Source organism: Staurois parvus, unplaced genomic scaffold, assembly GCF_062004578.1.
Source record: "Staurois parvus isolate SC_StPar_1 unplaced genomic scaffold, SC_StPar_1.0 ptg000529l, whole genome shotgun sequence".
NCBI classification, from domain to species: Eukaryota; Metazoa; Chordata; class Amphibia; order Anura; family Ranidae; genus Staurois; species Staurois parvus.
The window spans coordinates 171,523-193,508 of record NW_028318325.1 but is presented as its reverse complement, the minus strand read 5'-3'; the positions used below and the strand labels follow the sequence as shown (position 1 = coordinate 193,508).

The 21,986-nt window shown below is 48.9% G+C and overlaps 1 protein-coding gene across 2 annotated transcripts in view; it reads right to left on the bottom strand.

Annotated features, from left to right (window-relative positions):
* The window catches only part of KIF6 (kinesin family member 6), a 374,519-nt gene that overhangs the window by 310,757 nt on the left and 41,776 nt on the right, over positions 1–21,986 (bottom strand). For both annotated transcript variants that reach the window (XM_089690367.1, XM_089690368.1), the window contains exon 4: positions 4,095–4,242. In XM_089690367.1, the coding sequence (XP_089546493.1) occupies positions 4,095–4,242 (148 nt within the window). The remainder of the gene's footprint in view (positions 1–4,094; positions 4,243–21,986) is intronic.

Sequence of the window (21,986 nt, the reverse complement as noted above, 5' to 3'; positions counted from 1 at the left end):
AATTTTACAACACATTGAGAAGTCTCGGCTCCCAATGATTGTATTGTGTGTACTCAGTCCTGAGTTGATTTTATGTGTCTTATGCAGGCCATAGACGGGTCGAAAATCGGCCGATTTTTTTTTTTTGGGCCGAAAAATTTTCACACAGTTAGTGGGTTAATTGGTTGGCCATTTTTCAGGGTTTTGGCACTTTTTTTATCGGTCAAGTTGGAAAATTTGCAGTTGATTTTGACGATCGGCCAATTTTCCCGGCAACAATGGACAAATTGGCCGATCGTTTTACTGATAAAAAATCTGCACATGAGCTGTGACCTGCAAGAAGAAGAAAAAGAAGAAGAAGAAAGAAGAAGGAGGAAGAAGAAAGTAGAAAAAGAAGAAAGAAGAAGAAGAAAGAAGAGAAAGAAGAAGAAGAAGAAGAAAGAAGAAAGAAGAAGAAGAAGAAGAAGAAGAAGAAGAGGAAGAAGAAGAAAGAAGAAGAAGAAGGAAGAGGAAAGAAGAAGAAGAAGAAGGAAGAAGAAAGAAGAAAAGAAGAAGGAAGAAGAAAGAAGAAAAAGAAGAAGGAAGAAGAAAGAAGAAAAGAAGAAGGAAGAAGAAAGAAGAAAAAGAAGAAGGAAGAAGAAAGAAGAAGAAGAAGAAAGAAGAAAGAAGAAGAAGAAGAAGAAGAAAGAAGAAGGAGGAAGAAGAAAGAAGAAAAAGAAGAAGGAAGAAGAATGAAGAAAAGAAGAAGGAAGAAGAAAGAAGAAAAAGAAGAAGGAAGAAGAAAGAAGAAAGAAGAAAAAGAAGAAGAAGAAGAAGAAAGCAGAAGAAGAAGGAAGAAGAAGGAAGAAGAAGAAAGAAGAAAAAAGAAGAAGGAAGGAAAAGAAGAAGAAGGAAGAAGAAGACAGAAGAGAAAGAAGAAGAAGAAGGAAGAAAAAAATAGAAGAAGAAGAAAGAAGAAGAAAAAAGAAGAAGAAGGAAGAGAAGAAGGAAGAGGAAAGAAGAAAAAGAAGAAGGAAGAAGAAAGAAGAACAAGAAAGAAGAAGAAGGAAGAGGAAGAAAGAAGAAGAAAGAAGAAGAAGCAAGTAGAAGAAAGAAGAAGAACAAGAATTCCAGTCCGCTACTATATTTTACATGAAAGTCTTGCGGTTGCAACAATGTATCCATTTGTATCCGAATAAAACCATCTGGATCCGAAATGATACAAATAGATACATTGTTGCAACCGCAAGACTTTCATGTAAAATATAATAGCGGAGCTCTCTGCAGGGACAGAAGTAATTAAATGCCGGCCGTAGACGCAACGAAAATTGGCCGTTTTTTTTACCGTTGGTGGTAACATCGGCTGATCGAACTACCAATTTTTCGTTTTTTTTATTAAAAAACGGCCAGTTTTCGACCCGTCCATGGCCTGCATTAGGCAAGCCACAGATGATGACATTTTCTTTTATGTAACCCATCGCATGATTCACAATAGTGCTGCAGGAGAGATTCCCCCATTAACAATGACTGTATTGATGGGGTAATCTCTCCAGCAGCGCCACTGTGTTCTGTCGGTGGGCAGCCTTCCCTGGCGGCAGAATACAATGATCACTGCTAGCAATAGCTGCCGACAGTAATCGTAAGCAATAAAACCCACAGGCTGGCTATACTGTCGATCAATGGATATCGATCAATGGATGTTGATCAAGTTGATCAATGGATGACTTCAATACAACCGGCCTGCTTATAGATGGATCAAATCTTGGCTGGTCCCTGCTGAACCAGGTGAGATTCAATCCATGTATGACCGGTTTTATCCTTAGGCTGGCCATACACTATACAATTTTGTGTCCAATTTCCTTTAGATTTACCTTCAATTATGTAGTACAAGAGCCGGCCTAATTGGATACATTTGAAAGTGTTAGGTTTGACCTCCTATTATATGGTTTTTGGTAAATCTAAACCAAAAATCTCAAGAAAATTGGATAATCTATGGCCAGCCTGAATTCTGGAAGAATGTAATTACCACGCTAGCCACACCCCCTCGCCAGCACCCAACATCCGTCTGTTTGGTATACCTGAGAAAAAAAAAAAAACACTCTACACTAGATTACTTTTAGAGCAAAATTTAGGCATGCAGTTAAATTGCCACACCTCTGAGAAGTGCTGCACATTCTGATTGCTTTTCAGAGGCATTTGACAGGCGGTGAGGAAGTGATAGCATGCCTCTTCATTGCCTGTTTTAACCCCTTAAGTGCCACACCAATGAGCACAGCACATGATGGTGGGACGGGTGCAGCTCATCCCCGTTTCCTTAACCACTTCCAGTCCGGACGCTTTCACCCCCTTCCTGTCCGGACACTTTCCCCCCCTTCCAGTCCGGACACTTTCACCCCCCCTTCCAGTCCGGACACTTTCCCCCCCTTCCAGTCCGGACACTTTCACCCCCCCTTCCAGTCCGGACGCTCCCCCCCCCCCTTCCAGTCCGGACGCTTCCCCCCCCTTCCAGTCCGGACGCTTTCACCCCCTTCCTGTCCGGACACTTTCCCCCCCTTCCTGTCCGGACACTTTCCCCCCCTTCCAGTCCGGACACTTTCCCCCCTTTCCAGTCCGGACACTTTCACCCCCTTCCAGTCCGGACACTTTCACCCCCCTTCCAGTCCGGACACTTTCCCCCCCTTCCAGTCCGGACACTTTCCCCCCCTTCCAGTCCGGACACTTTCACCCCCTTCCAGTCTGGACACTTTCACCCCCTTCCAGTCCGGACACTTTCCCCCCCTTCCAGTCTGGACACTTTCACCCCCTTCCAGTCCGGACACTTTCCCCCCCTTCCAGTCCGGACACTTTCCCCCCCTTCCAGTCCGGACACTTTCCCCCCCTTCCAGTCTGGATACTTTCACCCCCTTCCAGTCCGGACACTTTCACCCCCCTTCCAGTCCGGACACTTTCCCCCCCTTCCAGTCCGGACACTTTCACCCCCTTCCTGTCCGGACACTTTCCCCCCCCCCTTCCAGTCCGGACACTTTCACCCCCCTTCCAGTCCAGGCCAATTTTCAGCTTTCAGCACTATCACACTTTGAATGACAATTGCGCGGTCATGCAACACTGTACCCATATGAATTTTTTATCATTTTTTTGAGACAGATAAAACTTTATTTTGGTGATATTTATTCACCGCTGGGATTTTTTTTTTTTTTTGCTATATAAATGAAAAAGTCCAAAAATTTTGAAAAAAAAAGTGTTTTTCTTTAAAATTTTGCAAATAATCTTTCTTCATACATATTGGCCAAAATGTATTCCGTTATCTTTTTAGTAAAAAAAAAAATAACCCAAATTAGTTTATAACCAAAAAAAATAAAAACTTTTTTACATTTTTATTTTATTTTTTATATTATTATTTCTGTTTTTTTTTTTTTTTTTTTAACATACTGTCACCCTAGCAGTACAGTGTTACCATGGTGACACTGTACTACTTGGGGGTGATGAAGATTTTTTTTAACACTGATTGCTTTTATACCCATAAAGGCTGCAAAAGCAATCATTTCTCCTTCTCTCTGGCTGCATTCCTGCAGCCATTGAGAAATACTGTGAGCTGTGATTGGTCACAGCTTGTCACATGGTACAAGGCTGTTGTGAATAGCCCTGTACCATGTGATCTCTGTGATCATTCACAGATTTCACACGTAGTAAGCAATGATGTCAGAAGTGACATCTTGCTTACTACTCTTCACGTGATCACTGATTGGCCAATCAGTGATCACATGAATCGGGAGCTCGCACAGAGGTCCCGTACGACGATTGGTGTTCCACTGTGTCAGGAGGACACAGTGGGTACCGGATTACGGTGCTGCGCGCTCCCAGGGAGCGCATACAAGCAGGGGGCACTGCTCCCATCCGGCCATTTATAAACATGGGACGGACGGGACGTGGTTAAATGGGTTGCATTTGGGGGGCACTGCCCTCTCCCCCAGACGCAATGGGGGGGTGGGGGGAATCATTTTTGCAGCATGTAACCACCCCCATCCGCTGCCTCTGCAGCTTTAGGGGGGATGGAGGTGCTTGGGGACTATGATTCCCCACAATGACCGTTGCTGGATGCACTTTGTGCGCAGATATTAATAAAAGACAGTTTTTACCTTCTGGAATTGCTGGAAGATATAGGAGAGGGTCCTGGGGATGATTCCTCTGTCATTGTACCGCTCCGCTCCTCCCGTAATCGTGAACGTCTTGCCGCTGCCGGTCTGCCCGTAGGCAAATATGGTGCCATTGTAGCCAGTCAGGACACTGCAGGGATGAAGATGATATAAAACATGAGATGTTCCTGACGCATCGGATTATATCTATGGAAGCAACCTAAAGAGTTATTAAAGGAAAACTCCGGGTAAAATTGAAAATGGAGGTTTAAATTGTGTACACAGATCACATCATTGGCTCCAGGCTTCAATGTTTCATCCAGGCCTTGTTATAGTGCACCCACCTACCCCTCATCCAGGCCTTGCTATAGTGCACCCACCTACCCTTCATCCAGGCCTTGTTATAGTGCACCCACCTACCCTTCATCCAGGCCTTGTTATAGTGCACCCACCTACCCCTCATCCTGGCCTTGCTATAGTGCACCCACCTACCCTTCATCCAGGCCTTGTTATAGTGCATCCACCTACCCTTCATCCAGGCCTTGTTATAGTGCACCCACCTACCCCTCATCCAGGCCTTGCTATAGTGCACCCACCTACCCTTCATCCAGGCCTTGCTATAGTGCACCCACCTACCCTTCATCCAGGCCTTGTTATAGTGCACCCACCTACCCCTCATCCAGGCCTTGTTATAGTGCACCCACTTACCCTTCATCCAGGCCTTGTTATAGTGCACCCACCTACCCTTCATCCAGGCCTTGTTATAGTGCACCCACCTACCCTTCATCCAGGTCTTGTTATAGTGCACCCACCTACCCCTCATCCAGGCCTTGCTTTATTGCACCCACCTACCCTTCATCCAGGCCTTGCTATAGTGCACCCACCTACCCTTCATCCAGGCCTTGCTTTATTGCACCCACCTACCCTTCATCCAGGCCTTGCTATAGTGCACCCACCTACCCTTCATCCAGGCCTTGTTACAGTGCACCCACCTACCCCTCATCCAGGCCTTGCTTTATTGCACCCATCTACCCTTCATCCAGGCCTTGCTATAGTGCACCCACCTACCTTTCATCCAGGCCTTGTTATAGTGCACCCACCTACCCCTCATCCAGGCCTTGTTATAGTGCACCCACCTACCCTTCATCCAGGCCTTGTTATAGTGCACCCACCTACCCCTCATCCAGGCCTTGCTTTATTGCACCCACCTACCCTTCATCCTGGCCTTGTTATAGTGCACCCACCTACCCTTCATCCAGGCCTTGTTATAGTGCACCCACCTACCCCTCATCCAGGCCTTGTTATAGTGCACCCACCTACCCCTCATCCAGGCCTTGTTATAGTGCACCCACCTACCCTTCATCCTGGCCTTGTTATAGTGCACCCACCTACCCCTCATCCTGGCCTTGTTATAGTGCACCCACCTACCCCTCATCCAGGCCTTGTTATAGTGCACCCACCTACCCCTCATCCTGGCCTTGTTATAGTGCACCCACCTACCCCTCATCCAGGCCTTGTTATAGTGCACCCACCTACCCCTCATCCTGGCCTTGTTATAGTGCACCCACCTACCCCTCATCCAGGCCTTGTTATAGTGCACCCACCTACCCCTCATCCTGGCCTTGTTATAGTGCACCCACCTACCCTTCATCCAGGCCTTGTTATAGTGCACCCACCTACCCCTCATCCAGGCCTTGCTATAGTGAACCCGCCTACCCCTCATCCAAGCTTTGCTATAGTGCACCCACCTACCCTTCATCCAGGCCTTGTTATAGTGCACCCACCTACCCCTCATCCAGGCCTTGTTATAGTGCACCCACCTACCCTTCATCCAGGCCTTGTTACAGTGCACCCACCTACCCTTCATCCAGGCCTTGCTACAGTGCACCCACCTACCCTTCATCCTGGCCTTGTTATAGTGCACCCACCTACCCTTCATCCTGGCCTTGTTATAGTGCACCCACCTACCCCTCATCTTGGCCTTGTTATAGTGCACCCACCTACCCTTCATCCTGGCCTTGTTATGGTGCACCCACCTACCCTTCATCCAGGCCTTGTTATAGTGCACCCACCTACCTTTCATCCAGGCCTTGCTATAGTGAACCCACCTACCCCTCATCCAAGCTTTGCTATAGTGCACCCACCTACCCTTCATCCTGGCCTTGTTATAGTGCACCCACCTACCCTTCATCCTGGCCTTGTTATAGTGCACCCACCTACCCTTCATCCAGGCCTTGTTATAGTGCACCCACCTACCCTTCATCCAGGCCTTGTTATAGTGCACCCACCTACCCCTCATCCAGGCCTTGCTATAGTGCACCCACCTACCTTTCATCCAGGCCTTGCTATAGTGAACCCACCTACCCCTCATCCAAGCTTTGCTATAGTGCACCCACCTACCCTTCATCCAGGCCTTGTTATAGTTCACCCACCTACCTTTCATCCAGGCCTTGCTATAGTGCACCCACCTACCCTTCATCCAGGTCTTGTTATAGTGCACCCACCTACCTTTCATCCAGGCCTTGTTATAGTGCACCCACCTACCCCTCATCCAGGCCTTGCTATAGTGCACCCACCTACCCTTCATCCAGGTCTTGCTGTAGTGCACCCACCTACCCTTCACCCAGGCCTTGTTATAGTGCACCCACCTACCCTTCATCCAGGCCTTGCTATAGTGCACCCACCTACCCTTCATCCAGGTCTTGCTGTAGTGCACCCACCTACCCTTCACCCAGGCCTTGTTATAGTGCACCCACCTACCCTTCATCCAGGCCTTGCTATAGTGCACCCACCTACCCTTCATCCAGGCCTTGTTATAGTGCACCCACCTACCCCTCATCCAGGCCTTGTTATAGTGCACCCACCTACCCTTCATCCAGGCCTTGCTATAGTGCACCCACCTACCCCTCATCCAGGCCTCGCTATAGTGCACCCACCTACCCCTCATCCAGGCCTTGTTATAGTGCACCCACCTACCCCTCATCCAGGCCTCGCTATAGTGCACCCACCTACCCACCCTACTGTCACTAATCTGGGACAAGAAATATAGGGGCTGCTCTATTGCAGAAGGTTGGAGGTCACCTTGGAGTTGCTACCTAGTCTTTTTTTTTTTATTTTTTGGTAAAAATTGTCTGTTTTCCCTGTTTTTTCGGTAGTAAAGGAAATGGGATAGAGCATAAAGCAACAACCTGCATGCACCACATCTATCCCAGGGGGCGCTGTGATCTGCAGTGTGACAGGAGAGCGCAATTCCAGCCGCCAGCCTGATCTGTAGGCATGGGGAGACTTCTGTGTACAGGGGAAGAATGTCACCAGCACACCAAGGAATCCTCAGAAGGGTCCAAAGCTTTTAGTGGTCTCCTATTAGACACAGCGCAAACATTTCGGAGCCACGCAGGGCCCCTTCATCAGGCAAGTGACGCCGGGGCCCTGCGTGGCTTTGAAACGTTGCCGCTGTGTATATGTGACCACTAAAAGCTTTGGACCCTTCTGAGGATTCCTTGGTGTGCTGGTGACATTCTTCCTCTTGGATTGTCTTCAGTTCCCAGCCCGTAGTCACTCTGCAGCACCCAACACCACTGAACAGCCATTGCAGGAACGTGTGCGTTGGGAAAACTGCGTTTATTTCTCTATAAAGGCCGCCTATGGTACTCAGTAACAGATGAAGAAATGTATTGGGTGGATAGAAGAACTCAGGAAAGAGAAGACGTAGGATGGATTTACAATGTCACCTTGCAGGAACATGCAGTAAAACACTTGCTTTCATTTTGAAAAGGTGCGGTGCCTGTGACGGGAGTGACTTTGGGTGGGGGGCCCATGGTACACAGCTCACTTCGGAGAGGTGGGGAGACCCCTGTCTCAGCTCCCCATATCCCTATTATGTGTAAGTCACCCTGTGCCTGTTAGGGGTACAGGGTGATCTGTCCTAATATTGGGGTGGGTGGTTGTGGATTGTTTGGTGTTATGTGGTTGCATCCCATTGGTCTATTGTGTGTCTTACTTGGGAGCAAACTATTATGGGATGTATGTGTTTATGTGTATTGGCTTGGTGGGGGGGGGGGGTGTCTCCAGCAGCCCTCCCTCCTGATGGGACTGTCTGCTGGTGTGTCTCTTGTTACTAAATGTAGATTGCCCCGCCCTGCGTCATTATGCAGGGGGGGGGAGGGGGTTGTTCCCTTGAGTGTATTTATCTTGTATCTGTGTTAAAATAAAGTAGTCTATTTCCTGGTTTACTTCAAGACTGGTGTCGTCTAGTCTTGTATGGTCGGCGGTGGTGTCTGTGGTCGGTGTTCAGACAGGGAAGCGGTAGTCTAATGGAAGTACCCAAGCGCAGTCGGGGTCCGGTTCCGTTACAGTGCCCAACACTCACCCCCAACCAACCAAAATAAGCCCATGTTATATAGAACATCACCATACGCTAATGTGAATCATCCATGGATCGTGCAGCAGGCAGCTTGTGCATTGATGGCATTTTTTAAATGAACCGGCTGCTCTACTGTAATTTAGGGGTTAACAGAACATTAAAGCTGACCCATTTTTTGCCTTCCCTGGTTTCTCCACCCCCTTCCTCATCAACATAAATAACGCTTTTACATTTTCATTATGTACCTTATTTTAGACCCAGCACTGTGTCTATGTGCTTCTCTATGCAATGCAGGTAGAGCATGGCTGGTGGGTGGGACCGGCAGGGTGCTGCACATAGCTTCCTGAAAACATCATAGCACCCTGCCTCAGTACTCCTCTCAAGAGCCCTCAGTCCTGATGTAAGCAATGGGCTGCGTCTTGGGAGGAGATATGCAAATATCAAAATGACGAGTGGATGTCAGTCTGGAGGAGTGGGTGCTCCTAGACAGGCTGTATTTGCCCACTTGTGATACTAAATCATGTGACTGAAAGAACTGAAAACTAAACAATGAAAGGGGCGGGGCCAGGGACAGTTAAGCTGGGGAGGAAAGTGCTAGATGATGCTGGACGTCCTCCAGCCAAGAAATGAAGTGAGCTCTAATGAATGAAAGGGGTGGGGTCAGGGACAGGCAGGCTGGGGAGAAAAGACCTGATGATGCTGGATGTCCTCCAGCCAGGAAAGAAAGTAGAGCTCTATCTGACTTGCTGCAGCTTCTAATGCACATTGTGAGAGGCTCCCAGTGTGCGGTGAAATCAGTGGAAGCCACTTCAGTCCAGGAGAGGAGCCGGTACACCTGTACAAAACTGGAGGGGAGGAGCCGGTACACCTGTGCAAGACTGAAGGGGAGGAGCCGGTACACCTGTGCAAGACTGAAGGGGAGGAGCCGGTACACCTGTGCAAGACTGAAGGGGAGGAGCCGGTACACCTGTGCAAGACTGAAGGGGAGGATGCGGTACACCTGTGTAAGACTGAAGGGGAGGAGCCGGTACACCTCTGCAAGACTAGAGGGGAGGAGCCGGTACACCTGTGCAAGCCTGAAGGGGAAGAGCCGGTACACCTGTGTAAGACTAGAGGGGAGGAGCAGTTACACCTGTGTAAGACTGGAGGGGAGGAGCCGGTACACCTGTGCAAGACTGAAGGGGAGGAGCAGGTACACCTGTGTAAGACTGAAGGGGAGGAGCCGGTACACCTGTGCAAGACTGAAGGGGAGGAGCAGGTACACCTGTGTAAGACTGAAGGGGAGGAGCCGGTACACCTGTAGAAGACTGAAAGGGAGGAGCCAGTACACCTGTGCAAGACTGAAGGGGAGGAGCCGGTACACCTGTACAAGACTGAAGGGGGGGCCGGAGGGAGGATTTAATCTGTTAACAAAAATGTGAATTTGGTGTTACTGGAGGGGGGAGGGGGGGGGGATAAATGTAACTTAAAAAGGAAACAATGCAGACCAAGTGACATAAAAAGGGGGGTTGTATTTTAGGCGTTTGCTCTCCCAGCGCAGAGGGTGACATCACAGACCACTTGACTTTTTCTGGGTATTTTTAGATTTATATTTTTGTTTCAGTCTAAATTAACTGGAACTAAACAGAGGAAGAGAGATATTTCAGTGGAATAAATTATAGGAGACGGCGGGTCAGTGAGTGCGCCACAGCTGGAGCACGAGATCCACCAGACACAACAAGAGCACAGCGGTATACGGCGTATACACTTCTAGCTATGGAGCTCTTCCTAAAGAGACCCTGTCACCAACCCAAACATCGCAGGGAAAACCAATGAAGAAACAGGTCCAAGTGCACCCCAGTGTCTCCAAATCTCCCCACTGCACCCCATATCATCTAGTAACTTCAAGTGTACTCCTGTGCACCACAGCGTCTCCAAGCCCCCCCCCACCCAGTGCACTCCATGTCGTCTCGTGACTCCAAGTGCACCTCTGTTTCTCTAAGCAGCCCCCAGTGCACCACATGTCATCTAGCAACTCCAAGTGTACCCCTATGTCTACTAGCACCCCTTAGTGTACCCCTATGTCTACTAGCACAACTTAGTGCACCCCTATGTCTACTAGCACCCCTTACTGCACCCCTATGTCATGTAGTGACTCCAAGCACCCCCCTGTGCACACCATTCATCTAGCAAGTCCAAGTGCACCCTTGGGTAGTCCAGTGTCTCCAAGCACCCCCACTGCCCTCATGTCATCTAATGACTTTACCTGCACTCCTGTGCACCCTGGTTTCTACTAGCACCTTCCCCCTTGTGCACACCATGTCATCTACTGCCGTCAAGTGTCCTGTGTCTCCTGGCACCCCCAAATGCACTACTTGTCATCTACTGACTCTAAGTGCACCTCAGTGTCTTCAAGTGTCTCTAATAACCCCCCCCCCCCAGTGCACCCCATGTCAACTTGTGATTTGAAGTGCGCCCCTGTGTCTCCAGTGTGCCCCACGGGCCTCTAGTATGCGCCCACGGGCCTCTAGTATGCTCCCACGGGCCTCTAGTATGCACCCACGGGCCTCCAGTGTGCCCCCACGGGTCTCCAGTATGCACCCACGGGCCTCCAGTGTGCCCCCACGGGTCTCCAGTATGCACCCACGGGCCTCCAGTGTGCCCCCACGGGTCTCCAGTATGCTCCCACGGGCCTCCTGTGTGCCCCCAAGTGTCTCCCTGTGCACCCCATGTCATCTAGTGACTCCAAGTGCACCCTGTTTTCATTGAAGTGCACCCTATGTCTCCAAGCACCCTTCCATTCCCCCAGTGTACACCACATCTCCCATTGACTCCAAGTGTCCCCCTGTGTCTCCAAGAACCCCCCCCCCCCCCCCAGTGCACCCCATGTCAACTCGTGATTTGAAGTGCGCCCCTGTGTCTCCAGTGTGCTCTCATGGGCCTCAAATATGTTCCCACGGGCCTCCAGTGTGCCCCCAAGGGTCTCCAGTGTGTCCCCAAGGGCCTCCAGTGTGCCCCCAAGGGTCTCCAGTGTGCCCCCAAGGGCCTCCAGTGTGCTCCCATGGGCCTCCTTGATACCTGTGTCGCCACGTGGCCTCACAAATGCTCTGGCAACATCTGGACAGTCCCTCTCTCAGTGAATATGGACCACTGGCCATGACATCTGGCACAAGGCCTTTTTTCCCTGGTTCAGACCTAATCTATAATACATTGAAAGGGAGGAATAATCATACATGGCTTATTTTAATGATTCCACATTATCTGCCGGTACTGCGGGGCTTCCATATTGTTTTCAGCATTTGCGTTGGGTTTTTTTTTTTTTTCAATCTAGGTTGGTATTATGATATGCAGGCAATTCAGTACAGACAGCAGTCAGCGAAGTTCCTTGAACTGGCATTCAAGTCAAACCATTTTGTACTGCCTGTGTCCCCAGCGTAGAGATTCTGTTCCCTTCCTGCCCTGTGACCACACAAAACGTAAGCAGGACACGAGTCAACTGAAAGCGGGCCGTTTTCAACCTCCACAAAAAAAGAAAATAATCAAGTTTTGTCTGGAGTTGTGCTGTAATCTATCAGATACAATGTAGATTGGTGTTTTTGTTATTGCCATGGTTTGTGGTTATGCTATTTCGGGGCTGTATGAAGCGTATGCCTGTTTTGCACATTTTTGCATCATTATTCAGACATACTTACGTTTGTGTGAATGTGAGATATCTTCGCTATGTTACTTGTATTTTATGCCAACAACCACAAAGCTCTCCGATCCACATACATTACAATCAGGTACACAGTGTTCCTGCGCAGGATTGGCTGTCATAGTTCCCTCCTATCAATCATTCTGGAATATAAAGAGTGAGTAATACAGAGGTGAGAAACCTGCAAGTGGGGTGCCTGGGGGCCCATCCAGTACTAAGCGCTGCGCTGACACCACACATTATTCTGCGATAATCAACACGACGTTGAGGCAGCACATGCAGAGTGAACAGGATGGCAGTGCAGATAAACGCACTGAAAGAAGGGCCCTTTATTGTTTAATGCAGTGCAGCTGCAACCAGTGCGGACCTCCAGTGTGGGTTCGTGGCCCCCTGCGGTAATCCGGTGTCAGGAGCCGTCCAAATGGCATTTTACCTTTCATGGACAATAAAGCACTATTAAATTTCCTCCCTTCCAGTCCGGACACTTTCACCCCCCTTCCAGTCCGGACACTTTCCCCCCCTTCCAGTCCGGACACTTCCCTCCCCTTCCAGTCCGGACGCTTTCCCCCCCTTCCAGTCCGGACACTTTCCCCCCCTTCCAGTCCGGACGCTTTCCCCCCCTTCCAGTCCGGACGCTTTCCCCCCCTTCCAGTCCGGACACTTTCACCCCCTTCCAGTCCTGACACTTCCCTCCCCTCCACCCTTCCAGTCCCGACGCTTACCCCCCCTCCAGTCCGGACGCTCTCCCCCCCCCCTTCCAGTCCGGACGCTTTCCCCCCCCTTCCAGTCCAGACGCTTTCCCCCCCCTTCCAGTCCGGATGCTTCCCCCCCCCCCCTTCTTCCAGTCCGGACACTTTCCCCCCCCCCTTCCAGTCCGGACACTTTCCCCCCCCCCTTCCAGTCCGGACACTTTCCCCCCCTTCCAGTCCCGACACTTCCCTCCCCTCCACCCTTCCAGTCCCGACGCTTACCCCCCCTCCAGTCCGGACGCTTTCCCCCCCCCCTTCCAGTCCGGACGCTCTCCCCCCCCCTTCCAGTCCGGACGCTTTCCCCCCCTTCCAGTCCAGACGCTTTCACCCTCTTCCAGTCCGGACACTTCCCCCCCCCCCCCCCTTCCAGTCCGGACACTTTCCCCCCCCCCTTCCAGTCCGGACACTTTCCCCCCCCCCTTCCAGTCCGGACACTTTTCCCCCCCCTTTCCAGTCCGGACACTTCCCCCCCCCCCCCCCCCTTCCAGTCCGGACACTTTCCCCCCCCCCCTTCCAGTCCGGACACTTTCCCCCCCCCCTTCCAGTCCGAACACTTTCCCCCCCTTCCAGTCCGGACACTTTCACCCCCTTCCAGTCCGGACACTTTCACCCTCTTCCAGTCCGGACACTTTCCCCCCCTTCCTGTCCAGGCCAATTTTCAGCGCTATCACACTTTGAATGACAATTGCGCGGTCATGCAACACTGTACCCATATGAATTTTTTAGCATTTTTTTGCAACAGATAAAGCTATATTTTGGTGGTATTTATTCACCGCTGGGATTTTTTATTTTTTTTTTGCTATATAAATGAAAAGGTCCAAAAATTTTGAAAAAAAGTGTTTTTCTTATAAAAGTTTGCAAATAAATAATCTTTCTTCATAAATCTTGGCCAAAATGTATTCAGTTATCTTTTTAGTAAAAAAAAAATAACCCAAATTAGTTTATAACCAAAAATTATAATTTTTCAAAAAATGTTTTTTTACATTTTTTATATTATTTATGTTTTTTTTTTTGTAACATACTGTCACCCTAGCAGTAGTGTCACCATGGTGACACTGTACTACTTGTGGGGGGTGATGAAGATTTTTTTTTTTTTTTTTATCACCGATTTCTTTTACATCCATAAAGGCTGTAAGAGGAATCATTTCTCCTTCTCTCTGGCTGAATTCCTGCAGCCATTGAAAAATACTGTGTGAGCTGTGATTGGTCACAGCTTGTCACATGGTACAAGGCTGTTGTGAATGGCCCTGTACCATGTGATCTCTGTGATCATTCACAGATTTTACACATAGTAAGCAATGACGTCAGAAGTGACATCTTGCTTACACCTATTCATGTGATCACTGATTGGCCAATAATTTTCAATAATAATGCCAAAATTTCACCATTTCTGCCAATGTATGTCAACAACCGGGTGAAGTCTACGGCAGCTGGGATGCTTCTCTTTATTTCCACCGAGTCAGGATGGACCCATCCCTAGCCAGCACCCTCATTAAACAGCAGTATCCACCTCACAGGACTTTGGTAGCCTGAGCGGGGCCCCTAAGCTACATCCAGCTTACCTCTGGGAGTTTTTGGAGAAGCTTACTGAAAATCCACAGCAATCAATAAACATCTTTTCACAGTAAGGAAGCATTAAGCCAAGCATGCAATAAAAATGCAAAGATGTTGAATATTGCACCCATACCTCCCTCCCCCTCCATCCTACGCTCCCTCACCCACATCTTTAATCTCTCCCTCTCCTCCGGCATATTCCCTTCCCCTCTGAAGCATGCACACATCACCCCCATACTTAAAAAGCCCTCCCTGGACCCCAATGACCCGAACAACCTCAGACCCATCTCCCTGCTCCCATTTACATCTAAACTCCTCGAGCACCTAGTCTACACCCGCCTATGCTCTCACCTCAATGACAACAACCTCCTTGATCCCCTACAGTCCGGCTTCCGTCCCCTACACTCCACCGAAACTGCCTTACTCAAACTCTCCAACGACCTGCTAACCGCCAAAGCTAATGGCCACCATTCAGTGCTCCTACTCCTTGACCTCTCTGCGGCCTTCAACACAGTCGACCACCCTCTCCTCCTCAAAAAACTACACTCCCTCGGCCTCAGAGATTCTGCTCTCTCCTGGCTCTCATCCTACCTGTCACAACACTCTTTCAGCGTTACCTATAATGCTACCACCTCCCCCTCTCTGTTGGGGTCCCTCAAGGCTCCGTCCTCGGGCCCCTTCTCTTCTCCATCTACACCTCCTCCCTTGGCCAACTCATACACTCTCACGACTTCAACTACCACCTCTATGCCGACGACACACAAATCTATCTCTCAACCCCCCACTTCACCCCCTCAGTCTCCGCCCGAATCACACACCTACTGAGCGACATATCAGATTGGATGTCGCTCCACTTCCTTAAACTGAACCTCTCCAAAACCGAGTTTCTTGTCTTCCCCCCAGCCCGGACCCCCCCCCCCCATTGACTTCTCCATCACATCCAACAACGCCACCATCAAACCCGCCCCGCAGGCCAGAGTACTTGGTGTCATTCTGGACTCCAACCTATCCTTCCAGCCCCAAGTCCAATCTTTAACAAACTTGTGCAGACTCCGCCTCCGCAACATGCAGACTCCGCCTCCGCAACATGCAGACTCCGCCTCTGCAACATGCAGACTCCGCCTCTGCAACATGCAGACTCCGCCTCTGCAACATGCAGACTCCGCCTCTGCAACATGCAGACTCCGCCTCCGCAACATCGCCAAAATCCGCGCGTTCCTAACCCCAGAAACCACTAAACAGCTCATCCACTCCCTCATCATATCACGACTCGACTACTGCAACTCCCTCCTCACTGGCCTGCCTCGCCGCTGGCTATCCCCGCTTCAGTCCATCCTGAATACGGCTGCCAGACTCACTCACCTTTCCAACCGCTCCATCTCCGCCACCCCCCTCTGCCAATCCCTCCACTGGCCTCCACTCAGTGTCCTCCACCCCTCTCTGCCAATCCCTCCACTGGCCTCCACTCAGTGTCCTCCACCCCCCTCTGCCAATCCCTCCACTGGCTTCCGATTGCGCAACGGATCAAATTCAAAATCCTAACACTGACGTACAAAGCCGTCCACCATACTGCCCCGAACTACATCACTGACCTAATATCCAAGTACCGCCCAACACGCACACTCCGCTCCTCACAAGACCTCCTTCTCTCTAGTTCCCTGGTCTCCTCCTCCCATGCCCGCCTCCAGGACTTCTCCAGGGTGTCACCCATCCTCTGGAACTCCCTGCCCCAACCCATCAGATTATCACCGACTCTCCTCTCCTTTAGGCACACCCTGAAAACCCATCTCTTCAGGGAAGCCTACCCCACCCCCTGCTAACTTGCCGACCTCCTCCACTCTTCCTACCACTCCATCCCCCACAGCTATCTCCTCCTGTGCCACCATCCCCTCCCTCCTAGATTGTAAGCTCCAAGGAGCAGGGCCCTCAATCCCCTCATGTTTTGCATTGTATTGGTATTGTTCTGTCACATGTTCTGTCCCCCTTTGTAATGTACAGCGCTGAGCGAACTATTGGCGCTTTATAAATACTGTATAATAATAATACCTGTTAACCATGATAATGATCGCTTTAATACATTGCTTACATAGACATAAAGTACAAAAGGTCGACCCCACAGGCAAGTGTTTTGAACTAGCTAGAAGGTCATGCTGCCCCATGACCACACTGGAAGTCAGGGAAACTGTCCTCCACCCCCACAGTTTGTTGCATCTCACGGAGGCTCCAGTGGTGAGATCTCCGTGCTTGAGTTCCCAAGTCCTTATACCACGGGTGTAAAACTGGCAGCCCTCCAGTTGTTGCCAAACTACAAGTCCCATGAGGCATTGCAAGATTGACAGTTACAAGCATGACTCCCAAAAGTAGAGGCATGATGGGACTTGTAGTTTCACAACAGCTGGAGGGCCACCAGTTTCACACCCTTGCCTGATACCATCAGCCATTGTATGACATTCCATGCCTCCTGTTAGAATGTTATTTTAAGGAGAATGGAGCATTGGAAGAGGAAACATTGAAAACTTTGAGGTTGGTAGAAACAAAATAGAGAACGATGATGGGGAGATCACGCTGCTGGAGACCCCAATGAGATTTTTCTGAACTCTGAACATACTGTATCTTTTTTCCTGCAGTCTTCTGGCTGGTCTTGTGACCTCACAGCTTTTCTTCCTCAGTGTTTATTATTGCTTGGCTACATGTAAAATATATTGCAGATATGCTTTGAAAATATTTGCATGACTAATGATCACATTCAAAACTAATATTTTTTTTAGTTCATCAGTACAGGTCACGGAGATCGCACTTTTGGTCTCCTGAACCCCATTTAGCATTCCATAGCATCAAGTTATGTTATGTGCCCCTGTGTACAAAGTCAGTTCCATGAAGACATGATTTGACCAGTTTGGTGTGGAAGAACTTGAGTGCCTTGCAAAGGGCCTCGACCTCAACCCTACTGAACACCTTTGGATCCCGACGCTACCAAACACCTTTGGACCCCGACGCTACCGAACACCTTTGGACCCCGACGCTACCGAACACCTTTGGACCCCGACCCTACCGAACACCTTTGGACCCCGACCCTACCGAACACCTTTGGACCCCGACCCTACCGAACACCTTTGGACCCCGACGCTACCGAACACCTTTGGACCCCGACGCTACCGAACACCTTTGGACCCCGACCCTACCGAATACCTTTGGACCCCGACCCTACCGAATACCTTTGGACCCCAACCCTACCGAACACCTTTGGATCCCAACCCTTCCGAACACCTTTGGACAGGTTTAAATATTGCTTGGCTACATGTCTCTGTCATAAAAAGCCCTTTTCAGATATGCTTTGACACTATTTGTATGACTAAAGATCACATTCAAAACGAATATTTTTTTTAGTTCATCAGTGCAGGTCACGGAGATCGCACTTTTGGTCTCCTGAACCCCATTTAGCATTCCATAGCATCAAGTTAAGTTATGTGCCCCTGTGTACAAAGTCAGTTCCATGAAGACATGATTTGACCAGTTTGGTGTGGAAGAACTTGAGTGCCTTGCAAAGAGCCTCGACCTCAACCCTACTGAACACCTTTGGATCCCAACGCTACCAAACACCTTTGAACCCCAACGCTACCAAACACCTTTGGACCCCAACGCTACCAAACACCTTTGGACCCCAACGCTACCAAACACCTTTGGACCCCAACGCTACCAAACACCTTTGGACCCCAACCCTACCAAACACCTTTGGACCCCAACCCTTCCGAACACCTTTGGACAGGTTTAAATATTGTTTGGCTACATGTCTCTGTCATAAAAAGCCCTTTGCAGATATGCTTTGACACTATTTGTATGACTAAAGATTACAATCAAAGCAAATATTTTTTTAGTTGATCATTGCAGGTCACAAAGATGACACTTTTGGCCTCCTGGCCCCCATCTAGCTTTCCATGACGTCAGGTTGCGTTGCCTGTCTGGCATGTTAATGCAAACTACCCATAAGCCCTTTGAGTTCAAAAGAGAGCTGTTCCCGAAAGAATATTATCGGTGTCGTAATCTCCTAAATACTCCAAAGCTTGGCGTATCTGGTGGAATCCAAGATTGTTGTATCGGTATCCAAGTACTGAAAATATTTGCTGTTTATTATGCTATTTCAGGCCTCGGGCACATCATTTACATCACAAACAAGCAGAAAAGGTTCCACAGCCCTTAGAGGTCTAATAAGATTTTAACACCACTTCCGTTATTAAAATAGAATCATTTCACGGTCACACGGCCGCGTCTTTCCATTACAAAGTCCCAAGCAATGTCTCCGGGTTGGTAAAGTCCAAGGTGAAGATGTAATATGCGGGGGTAGGTTTGATCGTGACGTCCTGAATACTGAGCAACAGGTTATTATTAGAGCATTCCAGTGAGGACAGCGTATGTAAAATTGTGAACCAAAACAAATAAATAATAGGCGAAGAAAGGGCGACTGGTGCTCTGAATAATGAAGACCAGATGTCCCCCAAAGGATCCAAGAGGAACATGTGCTGGAACTACTCTGTGGAACATCTATTTGGGAAAAAGGTTGAACAATGGGCTTAAAAAAGAAAATCCTGGATAAGGACTGTGATGCAAAAAGCAATTATTTGTCCCATTTTTATCATTTGGCCTTTTAGATTGTCGCCATTGTAAGAACAATATGGCATTTATTTCCATTTGAAAATGATTTTTTAGGCAAGAAGTGACAGCAATCAGTAAACTTCTAAAAACCAATTATAGTCTTTGGATGGGAGTCACTTTGGGTGGGGGCCCATGGAACACAGCCCCCTTTGGAGGGGTGGGGAGACCCCTGTCTCAGCTCCCCATATCCCTCTTATGGGTAAGTCACCCTGTGCCTGATAGGGGTGCAAGGTGAAATGTCCTGCTATTGTGTAGACATGTATAGGTGGGGGGTTGTTCATTGTTTAACGCCATGTGGTTGTCCCATTGTTCTATTGTGTGTCTCGCTTGGGAGCAAACGATTATGGGATGTATGTGTTTGTGTATTGGCTTGGTGGGGGGGTGTCTGCTGTGTGTCTCGTTACTAAATGTATTGCCCCGCCCTGTGTATATATCTTGTGTCTGTGTTAAAATAAAGCAGTCTATCTGTTGGTTTCCTTCAAGTCTGGTGCTGTGTTGTCTTGTATGGTCAGCGGTGGTGTCCGTGGATCTGTGTTCAGACAGGGAAGCGGAAGTTTAATGGAAATACCCTAGTGCAGTCGGGGTCCAGTTCCGTTATAGTCTTTTTGAGATTTAATACCAGCTACTACTTCAATTCTTTGTTATCTCTGCGCTTGACTACAGCAACTCCCTTCTCATTGGCCTACTTCCATACAGTCTACGATGAATGCTGCTGCAAGACTCATCCACCTTCACCGGATGCTCAGTGTTCTCCATCCCTCCGCCAATCCCTGCACTGGCTTCCTCTTCTGGCCCAACAAATGAAATGTAAAATACTAAAAAAAGAAAAACATACAAAGCCATCTGCAACTCTCCCCTGAACTACACCACCAACACCAACTCAAATATCACCCGAACAGTCCTCTCTGGTCCTTCCAAGGCCTCCTGATCTCCAGCTTCCTCTCCTGGACTTCTCCAGAGCCTCTCCTATCTTCTGGAACCCCCTACTCCAACCTCTCTGGTTATCTCCTACTCTGTACACTTTTTGGCAATCCCTGAAAATTCAACTCTTCAGGAAAGTCTATCCCTTCTCTAATAACAATTGAACTTTTACTTTCTTCATCAACTCACCCCCCCCCCCATCCTTCCACGCAGTTATTACCCTTTACATCACTTACCCCCTCCCTGTAAGCTCTCAGGAGCCAAGCCCACTTGACCCGATTGTATTGAATTATTTTAGCGCTGTACTGTCTCCCTTTAATTTGTAAAGCCACATTCCATTCCACAAATATCAGTGCAGGTGACAGATACATGGAAACAGGTACAAACATTTGGGCAAGCACCGTGTGTGGAGGTGATCTGAGACCAGAGTGTCCTCAGTGCAGCTGAACTCCCTCCCATCACTGCAGCGGTCACACAGACAGCTCAGTGATCAACGAGTCTTGTAGCTGGGCAGGTGGAGCCTGATGGGGGTTCAAAAAAAGACTAGTTCCCAGTCAGGTCAATCCATAGCCAATAAATAGCCTGTATTGATCTGCCAATCCCTCCACTGGCCTCCATTCAGTGTCCTCCACCCCTCTCTGCCAATCCTTTCACTGGCCTCTATTCAGTGTCCTCCACCCCTCTCTGCCAATCCTTTCACTGGCCTCTATTCAGTGTCCTCCACCCCTCTCTACCAATCCCTCCACTGGCTTCCCATTGCCCAACAAATACAGTTCAAAACATTAACAATAACATATAAAGCCATTTATAACTTCGCCCCAAATTACCTTACCAGTCTTGTCTCCAAATATCACCCAAATCGCCCTCTCCACTCCCCACACGACCTCCTGCTCTCTAGCTCCCTTGTCCCCTCCTTCCATGCTCATCTCCAGGACTTCTCCAGAACTTCCCCCATCCTCTGGAACTCTCTACCCCAATTTACAGACTATCGTCAACACTACTCACTTTTAGGCGATCTCTGAAAACCGATCTCCTCAGGGAACCCTATCCTGCCCTCAGCTAATACTGGAATCTTCTACTCTTCCAACCAGTCCATCCCCCACAGTTATTACCTTTTGTACCACCAGCCCCTCCCTCCTAGATTGTAAGCTCCCAGGATCAGAGCCCTCCTATCCCTCTTGTATTGAACTGTATTGTTGCTGTATTGTCTCCCGTTATATTGTAAAGCGCTGAGCAAACTCTCGGCACTATATATATAAATCCTGTATAATAATTCTCACTCTGGAACCTAAGAGATTAATCCTTTTGATCCTGACTTCTCTGCTCCTCCTCTTGTTCAGATGTCCACCTGATAAGACAGACTGAACCCGTAGCCATTCTGCACATGCTCAAATTGGTGTGTATTGCTAGAGAGGCTTTGTTTTTTTTTTTCTTGGGAGAGTGAATGTGATCAGCACTGTCCAGACAGGGGTCAAGGGTTCTGCATCCTCCTACAGCAGAAATAAAACTCCTCCTACAAGCTATAACCAGTGCTCAGCTGAAGACACAAGACTGCTATACATTGCCGGTGAGAAAAGGTATTTAGAAACCACCCACTGCCTGCTGTTAAGGAGCGAGTGGACCAGACATGAAACTAGTCCCCATCAGGTGATGCTGGCAGCATCCTAAGCAAAAAGTAACAGGGGAAGAAAGAAGGGGGTAGTGGCGGCAAACACGCAGCTCTGCTACACAGCAGTGTACAAAGACAGGCACTCTGCCTGTCTCTGTATTCCAAGCTAGGGCTGGTCTTAAATCTTTTTGTATTTGTGGCACGATTAAGAATGACCTGAACCCGCTGCACGTTTTATTGAATTCCCCTGACTAGCTCTTAGTGGTTGAGTTGTGCTCCATGTAGGCATCTCAACACTTCATTTTCAGGTCACCCCAAAGCGCCTGAGTTGTAAACCAACAGGTTCTGCATGCAGGCAGCCCATTCATGTCTATGG